The sequence below is a fragment of the Geotrypetes seraphini genome, chromosome 1, assembly GCF_902459505.1.
Source record: "Geotrypetes seraphini chromosome 1, aGeoSer1.1, whole genome shotgun sequence".
Classification (NCBI taxonomy): domain Eukaryota; kingdom Metazoa; phylum Chordata; class Amphibia; order Gymnophiona; family Dermophiidae; genus Geotrypetes; species Geotrypetes seraphini.
The window spans coordinates 394,860,118-394,882,181 of record NC_047084.1 but is presented as its reverse complement, the minus strand read 5'-3'; the positions used below and the strand labels follow the sequence as shown (position 1 = coordinate 394,882,181).

General features: G+C 44.3%; 1 protein-coding gene across 4 annotated transcripts in view; it reads right to left on the bottom strand.

Annotated features, from left to right (window-relative positions):
• TDRD7 (tudor domain containing 7) overlaps positions 1–22,064 on the bottom strand; it is a 719,490-nt gene that overhangs the window by 280,867 nt on the left and 416,559 nt on the right. For all 4 annotated transcript variants that reach the window (XM_033917728.1, XM_033917758.1, XM_033917748.1 and 1 more), the window contains exon 11: positions 9,457–9,591. In XM_033917728.1, coding sequence (XP_033773619.1) covers positions 9,457–9,591 — 135 coding nt within the window. The remainder of the gene's footprint in view (positions 1–9,456; positions 9,592–22,064) is intronic.

Below are 22,064 nucleotides of genomic sequence, written 5' to 3'. Positions count from 1 at the left end.
CTATTGACTATTCCTTCATTAAAGATAATTAGGAACCAGAAGATCTACCATTTTCTCAGTTATAGCACCCCAGCTTTGGAACAATTTACCAATTTATATTTGTAATGAATCTTTAGAAAAATTTAAGCGTTCCTTAAAAAGTTTTTTGTTCAAGGACGCTTTTTTGTTTTTTGTTCAAGGACAACACAATTTTACAAATCACCAAACTTCTTAGATCTAAATTTGATTTCTGTATAGATTATAGATTCATCTTTTCTCTTCTTTTTTTTCCCTTTTCTTCTTTTCTTTCCTTTCTTTTTTTCTCCTTTTTGTGTTACCTAACAAATATGTTCCCCGTTAAATGTTTTCTTTCTCTCTTTAAAGATTGTAGTTCATCCCTTTCACCTTCTGTACCAGTTATGTATTAGAATGGATAGAATTTGATTGTAATTATGTTAAAGAGTTTTGTTCTACCCCCAATTTTTAAAATGTTATACGCTTTGAAGCTTTTGATATTGTGTACATAACAAAAAATTTAATAAACTTGAAACTTGATGAGCTGAGGAAGGAGAAATTTCCACAAAACTGCTGCTGGAACTTGCAGCAGCCATTTTTTTGATTGGAGCTGCCATGGGAAGGAGTACTGCCCAAGAGCAAGTAGGAGTTTCCGGTTGTGGGGAGAGTTGGCAATGGGAAGGAATGGGAGTAATGCCAGATGCCACTGAGGCAGGGTAAGCCCAAATATAAATACATTCAATTTTTGAAGCTTTTTTTGTCCAAAAGAATCTATCAAGTATATGCGGTACTACCTTATTTTGCATTCTGCAGGCACTGATTAGAATGAAGAAGTAAAATATTGCACAGTAAGAAATTCCTGAAAACTTGATTGTTCAAGCATTTTTTTTTAAATACAAATTTAACAATTTTAATATCAGATGATACCAAGAAAAAAAAAGATTCTTACACAAAATTTTACGATAATTATACATATAAAACAAAATTCCTTTTCAAGTCCACAAATCTGGGGAGACATGCTTCATGTCAACTAACAAAAGTACAAAGAAAACTAAGAATTGGTTTTTGATTCAAAAAGAATCTAGACCATTCACTATTATTTGGAACTCATACATCCTCCAACATTCTCAGTAGTAAAACTTTTGGACAACAAACCTCATTTCTGTTCTCGAGCTATTAAAAATTGTTGTAATTGAATAGGATCCCAAAATACATATTCAATGTTCTGTAATTTAACAAAAATGCTGAAGACCTCCCAAAACCCCAAGAGTATAAATAGATAAGGGGGAGAGACAAAGACAAAGCACGGTAACAACTAGCTTAAACAAGAAAATTTTTTGTGGAGACGGGAGAGCCCTCAGTCACACAGCCACCTACTGGGAAGTCCCAGAGGAAAGGCTGTCACTGGCTTACACACAGATGGGTGTCAACTGTGAAACATCCCCGGGCTCTCTCCGTGTGAATATATAAATAAAGTGCACCCCAAAAGTGCAAGGTGTGAAAAATATATATAAATCAATCAAAAAACACACTCTCGTAACATGATTTGAATTTGTCTCTGCCCCTTAACCAGGGGGCCAAAAGGAAAAACTAGTGTCCAAATTCGACCAAGCAAATCACAAACTGGAAGTACTTAGCTTCTCCGTGTGACAAACAACCAGCAGATGGTAACTTCGTCCAACGGGACTCCGTTTCGGGGGTGCACACCCCCTTCTTCAGGAACAACTGGACTGCGCTGAGTCTCGCAATTCTTCCGACCCAGCTTGAAAAGCAAAGAGGAAAATGGCACTCAACCGAAATGAACGCCTCCAATTTAAACTGCAGACACAAGCGTCATTGGCTAAGCGAGTCAGCTGACTCGCCTAGTCCGTGAAAGAATGTCCATCAACAAATAAAAGAGTAAAAAAGTAAAAATCAAAATCAAAAAAGTTATACAAGCTGAAAAGCTAAAGAACTGCCTAGAGAAGGGAAGGAAAGGTAGAAACTTGGACCCCAAACCAGCAGCTGTGCTGTTCGCTCATTTTTCTTTGTTTTCTGTGTATACCTCTGCAGAGAAACTGTTTTTGAGCAAATGTTATATTTTGGGGGAAAAGTGTATATTGAATTTCTGGCTGGCGGATGTCCCTCCCTCCTTTTGGTACTGGAGGAATAAATTACATGCCCTTCTAGGATGGGAGGCCACGCTGGCTTCTTCCTCTCGTCGACGGAGCAGAGACTTTGTTCATATTTGGACTCCCTATTTGGACAGTTTGTCTCCCCGGGTTCATAGTTGTATCTTGAATAGACTGCAGTTGTATTCCATTCCACCTGTCTGATCTGGGGGGCGGGGGTTTTGGGGGGGTTGGGGGTGTGGGGTTTTGGGAGGGGTCTGCTTTTTGGGGGGGTAGGGGGGTGGGGCGCTTTGTAACCTGAGAGGACATAAGAGTCCAGTCCTCTTGAGGGAGGGGAGCCCTGTTTTCTAAATTTGACTTTGCCTGATGTTTGTACCTGTTGTAGGTTGTTGCTTAATAAAAAAACAGATTTCACCTAATAAGTATACTGCCATTCAATATAATCGTTATGTCCTTTAGGGGTCAGTGTTTGGAGTTCAAATATCCAATACTGTTCCCTTCGTTGCAACCAGGATAGTTTGTCCCCCTGGTAATCTTCAAATATTTGTTCAATAATGAACCAACGCAAATCCTGAAAAGTATGCCCTCTTTGGATACAATGAGGGACCAGAGGAGAATTCATAGATTGGGTATTAATTCATGAACGATGCTCTATTAAGCGGGTTCTAACAGTTCTTTGAGTCCTGCCCACATATATCATACAGCAAGGGCATGTAATGACGTATACTACCCACATGGACTTACAGGTAGTGACTGATTTGAAGGTATAGGATTTATTAGTTCTAGGATGTAACCACCCGTTACCTTCCATAGTAGTCTTACAGATGTCGCAAGTGTCACTACATTTGGAATGATATCCCTCATGAATTAAAGTCCCCCTGGTCGTAGTGTATCTGGAATGCACCACATGATCTGCAATATTTTTAGTACGGGAATATGCTATACATGGAAAATTGAATGCAACTGAAGAATGTGCCAGTGTTTCCTGATACTATGAGCAACAGAAGCGTTTTTATTCCATTCTTTCAGGGGATTCTACTGATTCTCTTATTACCACCATAGCTACTATAGTGGATAAAGCATATGAAGAAGGTCAACTAACTAAGGCAGAGACTAAATTCCTTAAACTCTCTTCCCCTTGCCGCCCGACCTTTCATATTGTTCCTAAGGTGCATAAGAACATCAGTCCTCCCCCTGGAAGGCCAATAGTATCCCTTAGGGGCACAGTTTTAGAGCCTTTATCTAAATTCATTGACTGGTTTCTTAAACCTCATGTGGTCTGTGCAAGATCTTACCTCAAGGATACTACACATTTTTTGACTTGCATTACGCATATTACAGATATTCAAGATACTCACATACTCGTCACAATGGACCTCGAATCCCTTTATTCTAATATACCGCAGACAGCTGCCTTAGAACTGATTTCTGGAATATTCATGCATGCAGGATGTTCACCATGATCAGATCAGAGCGGATCTGCTTATTCAACTGGCTCAGTTAGTATTGAACCACAATTACTTTCAATTTGATCGCCAATTTTTTTCTCCAGACACATGGTGTCGCCATGGGCACGGCTGCAGCCCCAAGCATTGCCAACTTATTCGTCTCCCGATTTGAGGAACGTTATCTATATTCCTCTGCCTGGTATTCGTATATCAAAGTATGGCGCAGATTCATCGACGATGTCTTTTGTGTCTGGACGGGTCCCTCTGAGCTGTTACCTTATTTTCTTGACTGGCTCAATTCCTTGGACCCCAATCTGAGATTTACTATGGTGTCCGATTTAAACCAAATTCTTTTTTTGGATGTGTGGGTTAACAAATCTGAACACACGTTAACCACTACAGTATACAGAAAACCAGTGGAGGTCAACAATTATTTAAGTTATACCAGTTGTCACCCCACTAAACTTAAACAATCATTACCCATAAGCCAGTTTCTACGTATTTGAAGGCTTTGCACTGATGTCAATGAGTTTCGCATCCAAGCCAGGAAACTGTATACTAGGTTTAAAGAGAGGGGATATCCCCACCGAGTTCTACATAACGCTTATAATAGAGCTCTGTACACCAACAGGGATCTGCTGCTTTCCACCGTCTCTACACAAGAAGATACTGGTACTACCTGCGTCTTAACTTTTTCAGATCAGGCTGCTTCTGTTGCTCATAGTATCAGGAAACACTGGCACATTCTTCAGTTGCATTCAATTTTCCATGTATAGCATATTCCCGTACTAAAAATATTGCAGATCATTTAGGAGCCACACTAGCTCGTAAAGGAATCTCTTCACAGATATGGAGGGCTATGTATGTTAATGCACACAGCTTGGGCAATAAAATTCTAGCATTAGAGACTGAAATAACAAACGCCGATCTTGACGTGATAGCGATATCCGAAACCTGGTTCACGGACTCGCATGGGTGGGATATGGTTATACCAGGGTACAACCTACTTCGTTGCGACCGAGAGGGTAAATTGGGAGGAGGAGTAGCGCTATACACTAAGGAAAGCATCAAAACCACCAGAATCACAGATGTTAGATACACCGGGGAATCCCTCTGGGTGAACCTGGCCAGAGGGAATGAAAAATGCCTATACCTTGGGGTGATATATAGACCTCCCAGGCAACAGGAGGACAAAGACATGGAATTAATCGAGAACATAGAGAACATCACACTGCGCGGGGACACAGTAATGCTAGGAGACTTCAACATGCCAGATGCAGATTGGAACACACTCTCCGTGACTACGGGTAGCAGCAAAAGAATATTAACCTCCATAAAGGGTGCACGTCTCAAGCAATTGGTATTGGAGCCCACCAGGGACCAGGCGTTACTAGACCTAGTTCTCACCAACGGAGATAGCGTCACGGAAGTCTCAGTAGGAGACACACTGGCCTCCAGCGACCATAATATGGTATGGCTCAACCTCAAGAAAGGTTTCCCTAAGACAAACACAGCAACAAGGGTTCTCAACTTTAGAGGCACAGACTTCAACCGCATGGGAGATTTTGTCCATCAGGAGCTACATAAACAAGCAATATCTGACAATGTGGAGGATATGTGGTCGTCTCTGAAGTCCATCCTACACGAAGCAACAGACCGATACATAAAGACAGTAAGTAAACGCAGGAGAAACAAAAGACCCCAATGGTTCAGTAAAGAAATTTCAGACCTAGTTAAACAGAAAAAAAGACGCATTTATCACCTACAAACATTTAGGCAGAGATGGGGCGAAAGAGGACTATCTAGACAGATCTAAAGCTGTCAAAACAGCAGTCAGAGAAGCCAAACTCCGAATGGAGGAAGAGCTAGCACGGAAAATTAAGAAAGGGGATAAATCTTTCTTCAGCTATATTAGTGACAGGAAAAGAAACAAAGATGGGATAGTACGCCTGAAGCAATCGGACGGTAACTTTGCGGAATCAGATTCTGAGAAGGCAGAACTACTAAACAAATACTTCTGTTCAGTGTTCACCCGCGAAGCGCCGGGAGCTGGTCCACAGCTGCAGACGGGAGATAACCAGAAAGACCCGTTTCAAGATTTTGAATTTACGCCCAGTAGCGTCTATGACGAACTATCAAGACTCAAGGTAAACAAAGCCATGGGACCGGATAACCTACACCCCAGAATGCTCAGGGAGTTAAGGGAAGTCCTGGCAGAACCATTATCTGTTCTTTTCAATCTTTCCCTAAGCACAGGAAGGGTCCCCTTGGACTGGAAAACCGCCAACGTAATCCCACTCCACAAAAAGGGCTGCAGGACAGAGACAGCAAACTACAGACCAGTGAGTCTCACGTCTATAGTGTGTAAACTCATGGAAACACTGATCAAACAGAATCTTGACACAATCCTAGACGAAGAAAAACTGCGTGATCCACACCAACACGGGTTCACCCAGGGCAGATCCTGCCAATCTAATCTGATTAGCTTTTTTGACTGGGTTACTAGACAACTGGACGCCGGAGAGTCACTGGACGTGGTATATTTGGACTTCAGTAAAGCATTTGATAGCGTCCCTCATCGAAGATTACTGAACAAGCTGAAATCGATAGGATTAGGAGACACTCTAACTACATGGGTTGGGGATTGGCTGAGCGGTAGACTTCAGAAGGTGGTGGTGAACGGTACCCCATCCGAAGCATCGGACGTGATCAGTGGAGTGCCGCAGGGTTCGGTCCTGGGCCCGATTCTATTTAACTTATTCATAAGAGATATGACGCAAGGACTTAGAGGAAGGGTATCACTGTTTGCCGACGACACCAAACTTTGCAACATAGTAGGCAAAAGCTTATTACCTGATAATATGACACACGACCTACTGTTGCTGGAACATGGTCAACTACTTGGCAGCTAGGCTTCAATGCTAAAAAATGCAAGATAATGCATCTGGGTAAGAGAAACCCGCGTAGAACTTATGTACTAAATGGTGAGACCTTGGTTAGGACCACGGCGTAACGCGACCTAGGGGTGATCATTAGTGAGGACATGAAGGTTGCCAATCAAGTGGAGAAGGCTTCCTCCAGGGCAAGACAAATGATGGGGTGTATCCGCAGAGGTTTCGTCAGCAGGAGACCTGAAGTTATGATGCCGTTGTACAGAGCCATGGTGAGGCCTCACTTGGAGTACTGTGTTCAGTTTTGGAGACCACACTACGGAAAGGACGTGCTGAGGATCGAGTCGGTTCAGCGAACGGCCACCAGGATGGTCTTGGGGTTCAAGGATCTCACGTATGAAGAAAGATTTAAAAAATTGCGGCTGTACTCACTTGAGGAAAGAAGAGAACGGGGAGATATGATTGAAACATATAAGTACATCATGGGACACATCGAGTCAGAAGATGATATCTTCTGGCTCATGGGACCCTCGACCACCAGAGGGCATCCGCTGAAAAACAGGGGAGGGAAGTTTCATGGCGACTCCAGGAAGTACTTCTTCACCGAAAGAGTAGTGGATCATTGGAACAGACTCCCACTCCAGGTGATAAAGGCCAGCAGGGTGACGAATTTTAAGAGAAAATGGGATACTCACGTGGGATCTTTAAGGGAGTAAATTCAGGGGAGGGGATACTTGGAATGGGCAGACTTGGTGGGCTATAGCCCTTTTCTGCTGCTTTTTTCTATGTTTCTATGTTTCTATCATGTGGTGCATTCCAGATACACTACGACCAGGGGGATTCATGAGGGATATCATTCCAAATGTAGTGACACTTGCGACATCTGTAAGACTACTATGGAAGGTAACAGGTGGTTACATCCTAGAACTAATAAATCCTATACCTTCAAATCAGTCACTACCTGTAAGTCCATGTGGGTAGTATACTTCATTACATGCCCTTGCTGTATGATATATGTGGGCAGGACTCAAAGAACTGTTAGAACCCGCTTAATAGAGCATCGTTCATGAATTAATACCCAATCTATGAATTCTCCTCTGGTCCCTCATTGTATCCAAAGAGGGCATACTTTTCAGGATTTGCGTTGGTTCATTATTGAACAAATATTTGAAGATTACCAGGGGGACAAACTATCCTGGTTGCAACGAAGGGAACAGTATTGGATATTTGAACTCCAAACACTGACCCCTAATGGACATAACGATTATATTGAATGGCAGTATACTTATTAACAGCTGCTGGTTTAGGGTCCAAGTTTCTACCTTTCCTTCCCTTCTCTAGGCAGTTCTTTAGCTTTTCAGCTTGTATAACTTTTTTGATTTTGATTTTTACTTTTTTACTCTTTTATTTGTTGATGGACATTCTTTCACGGACTAGGCGAGTCAACTGACTCGCTTAGCCAATGACGCTTGTGTCTGCAGTTTAAATTGGAGGCGTTCATTTCGGTTGAGTGCCATTTTCCTCTTTGCTTTTCAAGCTGGGTCGGAAGAATTGTGAGACTAAGCGCAGTCCAGTTGTTCCTGAAGAAGGGGGTGTGCACCCCCGAAACGGAGTCCCGTTGGACGAAGTTACCATCTACTGGCTGTTTGTCACACGGAGAAGCTAAGTACTTCCAGTTTGTGATTTGCTTGGTCGAATTTGGACACTAGTTTTTCCTTTTGGCCCCCTGGTTAAGGGGCAGAGACAAATTCAAATCATGTTACGAGAGTGTGTTTTTTGATTGATTTATATATATTTTTCACACCTTGCACTTTTGGGGTGCACTTTATTTATATATTCACACAGAGAGAGCCCGGGGATGTTTCACAGTTGACACCCATCTGGGTGTAAGCCAGTGACAGCCTTTCCTCTGGGATTTCCCAGTAGGTGGCTGTGTGACTGAGGGCTCTCCCGTCTCCACAAAAAATTTTCTTGTTTAAGCTAGTTGTTACCGTGCTTTGTCTTTGTCTCTCCCCCTTACCTATTTATACTCTTGGGGTTTTGGGAGGTCTTCAGCATTTTTGTGATTTTTTCACCTCCCTGACTTTAGGGTTTCTTTTGTGTTCTTCTGTAATTTAACAAGACATTTACATGGAAATTTTAGATAAAATGATGCCTCAAGAGCCAAAACTCTTGTTCTTAACTTCAAAAATTCTTTCATTCTTAATTGTGTGGATCTTGAGACATCAGGAAAATTCTAACCAAATCTCCACAGAATTTGGTCAGCCTATTTTTAAAGTAAAGTTTCATTATAAGCATTTTATCTATCTCACTCATGCATGTTATTACCAGAGTGGACCTACTCTGGATCACATCTTGACTACAAGCATTTTTTTAATAACTCTTTGTTATGGGATTAATACTTTTGGATATTTTGTTCATGATGTTGGAAGATCTGTGATATAATGGAACTAGGACAAAGCTGATGGACAGTGTCATTTATATGTTTGATGATTATGTCTGATGTCTCTCAAGGATATCAGATGCTTCCTGTTTTTATGTGCATGTTTCATCTGTGTAAACCTCTCAGATATAAATGGAGTAAAAATTTCTAAACTAAATAAATAAATGAGATATTTCACACAAAAACAATGAAAGCTTTAGTCATAAGAACATAAGAGTTGCCATACTGGGACAGACTGAAGGTCCATCAAGCCCAGTATCCTGTTTCCACAGTGGCAACCCAGGTCACAAGTACCTAGCTAGATCCCAAGTAACAGAACAGATTTTATGTCGCTTATCCTGAGAATAAGCAGTGAATTTCCCCAAGCCATCTCAATAATGGCCTATGGACTTCTCTTTTAAGAATTTATCCAAACCTTTTTTAAACCCAGTCAATCTAACTGACTTCACCACATTCTCCCAAAATGAATTCCAGAGTTTAATTATACATTGTCGCATTGTAAGGAAAAGCAATTCTATGATTGAGACAACCACTGAAATTCAAATATTTTAGTAGAGAGTTTGGCATACCTTGGAATGAAAAAAGTTTTCTATCTTCTGTAATACCTCATAGAGTTTTGTCAGGCCCTTTGAGGGTACCTGGCAGAAAACAGTTCCATCAGAACACACATTGGCTATCCTTACATTTGTAAATGAAAAATTCTCCTGGAAAAAAAGAAAACAGCATGACAACCTAGCAATTAAGATAGACTTCTATTTAACATCCTTACATTCTTATTTTAAAAAACTAAACCTTATGTGGACAAAGCAATAGTAAAACAGGTTGACAACCAACCATGTTGATGTTCCATGATGGAAACGGTTATTTTACCGGTGATCTGGATTCTTTGAGGGCTGCAGTACTGCTAATTGGACAAGTATAAAAATATTAGGCTCTTACATAGCTAATATATTTTCTAGTAGATAAGTGTGTCATTCTGAACACTATTCTCCCCTTGCTTGTGAGCTGTGCAGAAGGAATCCACACCAGGTTTTCAACTCTTCTTCCTTCTCCAGAGGGCTCTACTGCCCCCTTCAGTTTGTACCAAAGCAGGCGACAGCCCTATATATGAACACATAAGGAGAGACTCTCCAAACAACAAATCTGTTCCATTCTGAAAGTATTTGTGAATAGGCAAGACACCACTGAAGTGGTTTCTGACAACACAGATCAGTGCAGTGTGTTCACATTCTGAAGCAGCCATGAATGTGAAACATTAGCCATCGTCAGTGTGACAGACCTTTTCTAACCTGGATAAGCCTTTGTTAATTTTTGAAATTTTATTGGATTCACTTGCATGGTACAGAGCTCTGATTTGTATATGAGGTTTTTTTATGCCTATGAAGTTTTATACCCTGCTATAGCTGTCTCTGTAGGGTGGAGGTTGGGACCTGAGTCTTTTTCCTCCTCATTTTACATTTTATTGGTTCTCTGGGCATTAGTTGTAGTGCCCCTGTATTAGTGTTTTTTATACACATATGTAACTTTGTTTTTGATGACAAACAGAAGTGTGTTTAGTTAATACTGCTCTAACCATATAACACCAATTGTAAAGGAATTTTTGTCAAATTTTTTACTTTTATGGTATATAATAAATAGACAAAAAAAGTCATTACTCTGTGAACTATCACTGTACACAACTTAATAAAAACAAGCCTCAGACACACTGAATGAATATATAATTACAAGTCAGGTACTTTAGCTAATAAGGCAACATGTCTTTAATCATCGGCCCCTCTTACCCGTTAGGTGGGAAATTCAGTTAAAAAAACTCAAGACATAGTCCAAGAAAAACCTGAACCCCACCCAACTGTAGACTAATGTATAATCACCAGTGTACAGTCACACAGCAGTGTGCCACAAAGTTAAACAAAAGTGAATAAGCAAGGGTCTTGTTTCACATTCAAATTGTTTCCTCAGGAAAAAGGGCTTCACAAGCACACTCTTTTCCTTAACCATGGCATCAGCTCAGAGTAGTGCTGTCCGATTCACGATTCAAATCGGTTCACCAATTCACTTCAGGTGAATCGATTTAAAACAACAAAAAAAATCGGCTTCCCGATTTGGATGACCCTCGCCCCCTAAAGCAGGGGCAGCAGCGCTGCTCTTGATAGCCGGTCGCTGCCACACCTGCTTTAGAGGGCGAGGGGGGAGGGTCAGTCGCGAAGTGCTGCTGTCCAGTTCCCTCCCCCTGGCGTCTGGTTTCCCCCCTTGGCATCTGGCTTCCCCCTGGCCTCCCCGCACTGTTTACCTTACAGGAGCAGCCTGCAGAGAAGATTGCGGTACTAGCGATCTTTTCAAACTGCTTCGCAGCTGTTTCCCTCCGCCGCGATCCTGCCTCTGACGTCAGAGGAGGGGTGGGGCCGCTGCAGAGGAAATAGCTCGAAGCAGTTTGCAAAGATCGCTAGTACCACAATCTTCTCTACAGACTGCTGTTATAAGGTAAACGGTGCGGGAAGGACAGGAGGGAAGCCGAACACCAGAGGGAGGCCAGGGGGAACATGCAGGCCTTACGGGGGAGGAGGGTGTGATCAGGCCTTCAAGGGGGAAGACAGGCCTTCAGGGGGACAGACCTTTAAGGGTGGGGTGCAGGCCTTCAGGGGTGGGGGTGCAGGCCTTCAGGGGTGGGGGTGCAGGCCTTCGGGGGGGACAGACCTTCAAGGGAGGGAGGCCCTGGTGTAGAAGTACATGGAGGGAGAAATGGGGGGTTAAAAGAGACGTGCATATGCTGGACTTTGGGCGGGAAGAAATAATGGGTCTAAAAATAGAGGAGAGGGAGAGAGATGAAGGACAATGGGATTTAGGAAGGGAAGGAACAGAAAGGGAGAGAAGTTGGACACAAGGGATGGTGTGGAGGGGGATAGAGATACTGGATAGGAAGGTAGTTGGTAAAAGAAAGGGAGAGAAGGTGGACCCTGGGGTAGTGGGGAAGAAGGGAGAGATGCTAGATAAAAGGATAGTTAAGAAAGGTGGATCTGTGGATGGAGACGAAAAAAAAGAAAGATACCAGACCTCCGGGGGAGGAAAGGGAAGCGGAAGGGGAGGACAGAGAGATAGAAGATTGATGGTTAGCACAGAGAAAGAATAAAAGAAGGAGACCCAGGACTTGGGGGTTTTGGTAGATAGAACAATGAAACCGGCGGCACAGTGCGCAGCGGCCTCAAAAAAGGCAAACAGAATGTTGGGCATTATCAAAAAAGGTATCACTACCAGAACCAAAGAAGTTATCCTCCCACTGTATAGGGTGATTGTGCGACCGCATCTGGAGTACTGCGTCCAGTACTGGTCGCCGTACCATAGGAAGGATATGGCGATTCTCGAGAGGGTTCAGAGAAGAGCGACGAAAATGATAAAGGGCATGGAAAACCTCTCATATGCTGAGAGGCTGGAGAAGCTGGGGCTCTTTTCCCTGGAAAAGCGGAGACTTAGAGAGGATATGATAGAAACTCATAAGATCATGAAGGGTATAGTGAAGGTAGAGAGGGACAGATTCTTCAGACTAGAAGGGGCAACAAAAACTAGAGGGCACTCAAAAAAATTGAAGGGAGATAGGTTCAGAACAAATGCTAGGAAGTTCTTCTTCACACAGAGGGTGGTGAACACCTGGAATACGCTTCCAGAAGAGGTGGTAGAGCAGAGTACGACTTTGGGGTTCAAAAGGGGATTGGACGAGTTCATGAAGGAAAAGGGGATCCAGGGGTACAATCAAAGGGTTACTATACAGTACAGAAGGCTGTAAAGTAATAGAGTAATAGATCACTACAGGTCATTGACCTGGGGGGCCACCGCGGGAGCGGACTGCTGGGCGTGATGGACCTATGGTCTGACTCAGCAGAGGCAATGTTTATGTGCTTATGTGCTGGCAAGCAAGTTATCAGAAGACAACCAGAGCCTGGGACCAACATGATTTGAATATTGACCAGACAACAAAAGGTAGAAAAAATAATTTTATTTTCTGTTTGTGATTACAATATGTCAGATTTGAAACGTGTATCATGCCAGAGCTGGTGTTAAACCGCAAACGTGAGCTAAGATTTTAACAGAGAGGAAAAGTCCTTTTTGTTTCTTTATTTTGTTTACACCACAGCGCCAGTGTGGTTAGGAGAAGGCAAAGAGGGTGAAGAAGCTATAAAATAAACCCACCAGGATGTTTGAAAAAAAAAAAAAAAAAAAAAACCAACAACGCCCAATTGGGCAGGAAAATCGAACTGCATCGAATCGAAAAACCAATTCAATAGGCTGAATCGAATCTAAATTTTTTTTCCTGAATCAGGCAGCACTAGCTCAGAGACAGCAGACAGATTTAAACTCCTTCCTGGCCCTACCCCCGACATCACAGGAGGCACACCAACTCCCTCTACTGGCCAATAGCAGGCATCCAAAACAGCCAATGGTCAAAAAAAGGCTTGCCATTCAATAGCTCCATTTAGTCCTTCCGGTTCCATGGACCACAGTTTAAAAATCCAAAACTGCTCACGTTGCCTTAATTTTCTTTTCAGATCCCCCTCCTTGCTTACCCAAATGTATTTGTTCCAAAATTAAACATTTTAGAGTCTCAAAACAATGTCCAACTGATAGACAATGTTGCATCATAGGTGCCTCAGTCTTTTTTTTAGTATTAATGCAAAACCGAAGTTCAGTAAGGCGGGTTTTAAACGCTCTTGAAATTTGCCCCACATATAATCTTTTACAAGGGCATTTTATCACATAAACTACCCCGGTAGATTCTCAAGAGGTGTTATGTCTCAGCTGTAACTCCAGCCCGGCTTTTTCCCACCGGAAAATCTCACATTCTTCATTCACCTCATACACTGAACAGTGATTATATTTCTTATGACCTGTCCACTCATTGAGTCTGGTTGACCAAACATCGGATTTACTTACAATGGGCTAGATTCACTAACCCTCCGATCCGTGTGCGATTGGAGGCAGGCCAACCATCTGCATGCAAATGGGGGCGATCGGAGGCATGCCCCCAACCGACTGCACAGATCGCCAAAGCCCTGACATTAGTGACAGGAGAAACAGCCTCATTTAGAAAAATTATGACAGGAGGGTTCCCACTCCCTCCTGCCAATCTAGAACTACTAACCCCCCTCCCTCCTCGAACCCCCCAAAAAATTTGCCCCGCAGCCACATCAAAAAAAAAAATAATGGCAGGAGGGTTCCCACTTCCTCCTGCCATCGGTCCCACCCAAAAACTAATGTAACGGCAGGTGGGTTACCAACTCCCTGATGCCACCCCCCTCCTCATCCCCCTCCCTGTACCTTTAACGGAGCAGGAGGGGGTGCTCAATCCCTCCTGCTCCAATGCCTCCCGAGACGAGTCTGAGGCCTTAGGCAATGCCCCGGTGCATCTTGTGATGCACGGGTGGAGCCTAAGGCCCTGATTGGCTGAGGCACCCCAGGCCCCTCCCAAGGGGATTGGGAGGGGATCACTAAACACTTTAGTGAATTGGGCTGGAGGGAAATCTGCTCTCTAAGGGCTCGCAAACCAATTGGTAGAAGATCGGTTTGTTTTGTGAATGTCCGCTAGATTAGAATTTCGAGCAAAAGATACTTGACAGTGAATTTGAGATAGCACAGGATGAACTTCAAACAGAGCAAGATATTTTTCCACAGCCAAAGCTAACAAATTAGATAAACTGTTAAACTTCAGAGTGCATTGGATTTTATTGTCCATCACAGGCTTAGATCTTTCTTGTAACAAAAGTTCACGGTTATTACATTAAGCCCGTTTAAACGCATTATGGACTGTCACTGTACGATAACCTCTGTTTTCCAATTTTTGTTTCAAATTCCCTGCAGCCTGTTTGAATCCTTCAGTAGAATCGCATATCCGCCGATAGCAGATAAATTGTGAAAAAGGAATACTAGTCTTGACATGTTTAGGGTGCATGCTGTCAAATGCCAGTAACTTATTCCGATCTGTAGGTTTAACAAATACAGAAGTAGAAAAACCACTATCCACAAGTTCTACTTTGACATCCAAAAAAGTAATACAGTAGAACTTTGGTTTACGAGCATACGTAATTCGTTCCAGAAGCATGCTCGTAAACCAAAATACTCGTATATCAAAGCAAGTTTCCCCACAGGAAATAATGGAAACTCGCTTTGATAAGTTCCCCCCCCCACTCACAAAGACCCCCCTCCGCATGAACCGGCATCCCCCACCCGAACAACTTAAACTGGCAACGGCAAGCAGCTCACAGGATGTGCCGGTGCCGCTAGAAGATCTTCCTGCTTCTGCCGGCCTTGAGAATGCATCTGCAGGGACGTACAAAAACAGTCTCAGAAATCTAGGGTGGGACCACTGCGCTTGCTCGTTAACACTTAGGACCCAAAGACTGTCCTGTGCTGCCACGTCCACTCTGTAGAACATGTGCAGAGTGGACCAGGTTGCCCTACAAATCTTCCTGGGCAAAATCACAAATGCTTCCGCCGTTGAAAAAGCTATACTTCTTGTGAAATGTGCTTTCAAGGTGACCAGTCATTGCTTGGCACAGACAATATATGTTGATGAGATGGCCATTCATATCCATCTTGAAATGGTAGCCTTAGACACCAGCCTACTGCGTTTAGCCTGACTGGTGAACACAAATAGATGGTTTGACAGTTAGAACTCATTGGTGACCTCTAGATCAGTGTTCCTCAACTTCAAGCCAAGTACCCCCAAATATCAACTGAGTATCCCAGCCCAAGCTCCGCTCCAGACCCCACCCCCATAAAAATAGTACTAATTGTAATGCAATTTCTTCCATTCATTTTTTATACACACACAATATAATCTTATTAATACATAATGGTAACCACAACATTAAAAAACACTAAGCACAGTGTATGCAAAGAAAATGTTAACTATCATTTATATTTGGCTTTTTTTCCAAAGAGGTCAAGGCAGATGACTTTAAAATATGCAATGTTACCTCAGGAACAGCTACAAAAAATAGACAAATATAGTGCAAAATATAGACAGCAGATATAAATTCTAAAAACACATTTCAATCACTAAATTGAAAATAAAATCATTTTCCCTACCTTTGTTGACTGGTGATTTTATTAGTCTCTGGTTGCACTTCCTTCTGACTGTGCAACATTTCTTTCTTTCTACCACCTGCACGCTTCCTCTCCTACGGAGCTCATTCCCTTCCACAACCAACATCTCTCTCTGTCCCTCGAGTCCAACTTTTCTTTCCTCTCTTCTCCACCCCCATTGGCAATATATCTCCCCCTCTCACTAACTGTCCATCTGTCTTTTTCTCATTCCTTCCTTTACTGTAAAGAGAGGGAGGAAGGATGAGAGAAAGATAGGAAGGGAGAGAGTGAGTGATGGGAAAGAGAGAGAGATAAGGGAAGGTAGGGGAGAGAGAAAAAAGGAGAAAGCTAGAGGGAGAGGGGGAAGGGAAAGCTCTTCCCATCCCTTCTACTGCCACATCCAACATTTTTCTCTCTCAAACCCCAAATCATGTGCAGCATCTTTCATCACTGCCCACCAGCCCCATGCCCAATATTTCTCCTTCTATCACCCCTCTCTAGCACATGCAACATCTCTCCTTTCATTCCCTCCACTATGTCCAACATTTCTCCCCCTTTCAATCTGTCCCACTGATCCTCGTGGGAGTCCCGTGGGCGTCCCGTGGGCCTTGGATGGGTCCCCGCAGGATTCCCGTAATCCCTGTTCCCGAGCAGACATCTAGGCTGGACTAGGGCGTCCAGACCTTCACTTCCAGACTAAGATATTCGACTGGTGAAATGTAACATAGTAGATGATGGCAGATAAAGACCCAAATGGTCCATCCAGTCTGACCAACTTGAATCAATTTAAATTTTTTCTTCTTAGCTATTTCTGGGCAAGAGTCCAAAGCTCTACCCGGTACTGTGCTTGGGTTCCAACTGAAATCTCCGTCAAAACCTACTCCATCCCATCTATACCCTCCCAGCCATTGAAGCCCTCCCCAAACAGCCATATACAGACAGAGACCGTGCAACTCTGCCCTGTACTGGCCTTAGTTCAATATTTAATATTATTTTCTGATTCTAGATCCTGTGTGTTCATCCCACGCTTCTTTGAACTCCGTCACCATTTTCCTCTCTACCACCTCTCTCGGGAGCGCATTCCAGGCATCCACCACCCTCTCCGTAAAGTAGAATTTCCTAACACTGCTCTTGAATCTACCACCCCTCAACCTCAAATTATGTCCTCTGGTTTTACCATTTTTCTTTCTCTGGAAAAGATTTTGTTCTACGTTAATACTCTTCAAGTATTTGAACGTCTGAATCATATCTCCCCTATCCCACCTTTCTTCTAGGGCAGGGGTGTCCAACCTTTTAATAATAATAATAATAATAATAATAATAACAGTTTATATACCACAGGACCGTGAAGTTCTATGCGGTTTACAATGGTTAGAAAGATGCTACAAATTGAGTGGAACATATATAGTGTGACCCAGCTAAAAGAACCACAAAACCCAGTATGCATCAGGCCCTGGTCCCAGGAAAACCTGGCATGGAGCCGGCACAGCCAGGAAGGGAAGAGAAAAACCCAGTCATAACCCAGCCTAAGAGCCAGAGGGGGAGGGCACTTGAACCAAATCCTTCCCCCCTATTACTCCTTTCCTCCTTCTCTGAAACCTAAACCCAACTCAGGAGGGAGTGGGGTTAACACTCGAGGTGTGCACGTCAGAAAGCCTCAAATACAAACCAAGGGAAGTCAGTGGGGGAGCTCAGGTGGGGCTAATCACAATCAGCCAGCCACCAGCAGGGAGTGCAGCTTCCAAGGAGTTCCTGTTCCCCAGCCCCGTATGCTATCCAGGAGACAGCCCAGCAGGCGAGAGGTTGAAATCCCTGAACGCTATCTGGGCTTGCCAGACAAACCCTGGGAGGGTGGACCAAAAGGCTGGCCTTGGAGAGGACAGGTTAGTAAGGAGCTAACATGCAGGCAAGACGGGGATTGGGAGAAGCAGCCTGAGGACACAGGGTGGAGAGACAGCCCGGGTTATGGGTCTCTGGACTGGGAAATGAACAGCCTTCCTGGGGAGAGTGAGCCCGGGGAAGATATGGACTTAGGGGAGTGGGAGATATGAGAGGTCTTGCCCCTTTGCCTCAATAATCCACTCTAGGCTAATTGAAGCCTTGGACACTTGCAGTGTTTGAAGCAGGATCAGGGCAATCCTGGCCCAATTGAGAAGTAATTGGCAGAACTGTTTAGTGACCTTACCTCTGGAGGACCTAGAGGGGTAAGAAGCCCCTGGAAGTTAGCCCAAGTGGGGCCCGGCTAAGGTCAAGAACCTTGGACACAATTTGAGTGGGAAAATTTGGGAAGCCAAACCTTTGCTTTGTTTCTGTTGGGAGGTTTGGGATGTTAACGAGCTTTACTTTATGGACCTGGAAGCGCCAGGCAGGGCACAAGGACTGAAGCCCCTGTTATGCTTGGTGGAGGAAAGTGTGAAGAACGTGCTATATGTTCCAACATGTTTTTTTGGGGGTTTTTTTTGAAAACTTTAATAAACCTGATTCCAGTTCCTAAGAAATCCGTCCTCCGGGTTTTTGTTCATCCAGCCATATAAAAGACGCATGAATATATCTACTTGTGGTCGGAGCCCTGTTCCCCACCTACTCAGGGACAGGCCTGGTCACAATAGTTAGAGATTAGTGGCTAACAGATTAAGGGATCAGATTTATGGGAGAGATTGTGATGGGAGCGATTCTCCAGATTTGTTACCTAGGTACTTCAAGAACAGGTATGTTTTTAGGTGTTTCCTAAATTCACCATAGTTATTTGCATGTATAATTAATTTTTCCAGGTCTTTGCCCCATAAGGCTGTTTGATACGATAGAAGATGTTGATGGTGTCTCTTAAATTTACATCCTCTAGCCGATGGGGAGACGAACTTCAGGTGTGTACTCCTCCTTTTGGCTTCCCTGGGCCGCATTGGCTGAAAAAAAATTTTCTGGGGCTGCACAAACATGCAAATGCTGCAGCAAGACAGAGGAGGGAGCCGGCAAGATGGTAAACACCCGGGGGCAGCAGAGGAAAACACTGCATCGCCCTCGACCGGGGCAGCACAAAATACATCACGGGGCCACATGTGGCCCTCGGGCCGCAGGTTGAACATCCCTGCTCTAGGGTATACATATTCAGGGCTTCCAGTCTCTCCTCATATGTCTTCTGGCGCAAGTCTCCTATCATTTTCGTCACCATCCTCTGGACCGCTTCAAATCTTCTTTTTTTTTTTTTTGTAAATTATCTTTATTGACAACTGCAAAGGAACACACAACCACGAGTGAAACATCAGAAAGCAGAGCATCCAAAAACAGTACAGGATATCAGAACAACAAAAATCGCAGTACAAAAATCCCATGTGTGGGTTCCCCTCACAATTGACATTTTAAAATACCAAACCCCACCACACAAACACATGCCAATCCCATTCACGCAACCCAGACCACAACAATCATTCCCCACGCATACCACTAGACAGCCAAACATCCAAGCAACCCAATCCTCCCCCCCTACATCCACACCGGTGCAGCCACCCGAGAAAGAACAAAAACAAAAACAGAAGCAAGAGCAAAAACAGGAAGACAGAGGGAGAAAGCGTAACCCCCCCCACTAGGAACCAAATCAAGAAGAGGAAGACATGCCCTCCGACTCCAAACCGGAGCAGAGCTGTAACACCCTCTGCCACAGCTCCCGATAGCAGCGGTGAATCAAACTCCCAGCCTTAGGAAGACGCTGAAGCTCATAGCGCCCCACCATAGCCAACCGAGCCAGCCAGTGCGGAAAGGAAGCAACAGACTCGTCCACCCAATGCTGCAACAGGAGCTTTTTTACTACCAAGACAGCCATGTAAAGAACCCTGCGTTGAGGGAGCGTGAGCCCCCCCTCAATCAATTCACGCTGATCCCCCAAGAGCAGAAACCCATAAGACCATGGTATAGCTCGGTGTAGAAGGCGCTCCAAAAAGGGGAGAACCTGCAGCCAGATAGCAGAAGAAGGGCACTCCAAAAAGTGGTGAGTTAGGGTACCCACGAAACGCTTACATTTACCACAAACTGCGTCCTCCCAAAGGCCCATACGAGCTCCCTGAGCCCGAGATAAATAAGCCCGATGCAGAATTTTAAATTGCATTTCCCTAAAGTCCGTAGAACCCCCCATGGCGTGCACGGTGGCAAAGAGATCAAGAAAGGCCTTCCGGTCCAAGGCAATACCGAGCTCCGATTGCCACCGGGAGGCCAAACGGTCAATAGATCCCAAATCCGAGGCGGCCTTCAGAATCCGATACCAAGTAGCCAATTTGTTGGAAGCTGGAGAGACCTGAAAAAACTGAACATCCAAGGGACCACTGAGCCAAGCATCCCCCCAGCGGCGGTTAAGAGAAAAGTAATAATGCCGGGCCTGGAGAGAAGCCCAGAAGTGAGTCCGAGGCAAGTGCCAGTGGGTCTGCAGCTGTTCAAAAGAAGGAAACCGCCCCCCCCCCCACGGAGACAATATCATGAAGTGTTCTTCCCCCTCTCTGCTCCCACTGCCGGAACCAAGCGTGTCCCACTCCAGGCGGGAAGTCGGAGTTCCCATATAACTGCAACAAAAGAGATGCAGCCGGAGATTTCCCCTGCCGCCGTCTCCACCACCGCCACGCCCGCCTCATAGGCAAGAGATATGCAAACTTAGCCCCCCCTCCCGGGATAACCGACAATGGGATATGCAAAAGAGACAAGACCGAATGAGGGGCACACCACGCCTCCACCCAACTCTGGGAAGAGAATTTATAACACCCCGACCATCCTTCATGAATAAAGCGGAACAAAGCGGCCACATTATAATAGCGAAGATCAGGAAGGTTTAAACCCAAATCTTCTTACGTCCTTCGCCAGATAAGGTCTCTAAAACTGAACACAATACTCCAAGTGGGGCTTCACCAACGACCTTCTTGCTTCTCGCCGTAGCCATTAGATTGAAAGATGGCTTACCCCATCAAAGAATGATTGACTGGAACACTGCTGCAGATAATATCCATTCTCTTGGGTCTATTTATTTATTTTGTTTTCTATCCTGTTGTCCAAAACGGGTTACATATTAAACATACATAATAAACAGTACTAGTCTTTAAGCCCGTTACATTAACGGGTGCTAGAATAGATGTGTCTGTCTGTCTGTGTTTCTTTATCTCTCTCTCCTTGGCCGGTGTCTGTGTCCTTCTGTCTCCCCCCCCCCCCCCGAGCAAAGCTGTCTGCCCCCCGCACACACCTCCCCCCAAAGCAGCCCCCTTTCCCTCTCCCTGGCCCTCTTCTGTCTTCCCTCCCAGAGCAAAGCTGTTTGCCCCAAACACACCTCTATGTATGTTAACGCACACAGCCTAGGGAATAAACTTCTAGATCTGGAAACAGAAATAGTTAATGCAGACCTAGACATAGTAGCTATATCCGAAACATGGTTCACAGACTCTCATAGGTGGGATATAACTATACCAGGATACAACCTGCTTCGCCAAGACAGAGAGGGTAAGTTAGGAGGAGGGGTAGCACTTTACATCAAAGAGAACATCAAGACAACCAGAATCAAGGATGTCAGGTATACTGGGGAATCCATCTGGGTAAACCTGGCCAGAGGCGGAGAAAAATGCCTGTACCTTGGTGTGGTATACAGACCTCCAACACAATCGGAGGACAAGGATGCAGAATTAATTGAAGACATTGAGAATATCACCTTAAGGGGGGACATTGTTCTGTTAGGAGACTTCAACATGCCTGATGTAGACTGGAACATGCTCTCAGCGACAGCTTGTGATAGCAGGAGGATATTAACGTCCATGAAGGGAGTACGGCTCAAACAAATGGTGCTAGAACCCACTAGGACCCAGGCCATCCTGGACCTGGTACTTACGAACGGGGAAAGCATCTCGGAGGTCTCGGTGAGAGAAACACTAGCCACCAGTGACCATAACATGGTATGGTTTAGCCTTAGGAAAGGCTTCCCTAGGTCACATACAATAACAAGGGTACTCAATTTCCGGGGCACTGACTTTGCACGCATGGGAGATTTCGTCCATCAGACGCTGCAGGTTCAAGAAGTAACTGATAATGTGGAGGCTATGTGGTCAACCTTGAAATCGACCCTTCATGAGGCAACTATCCG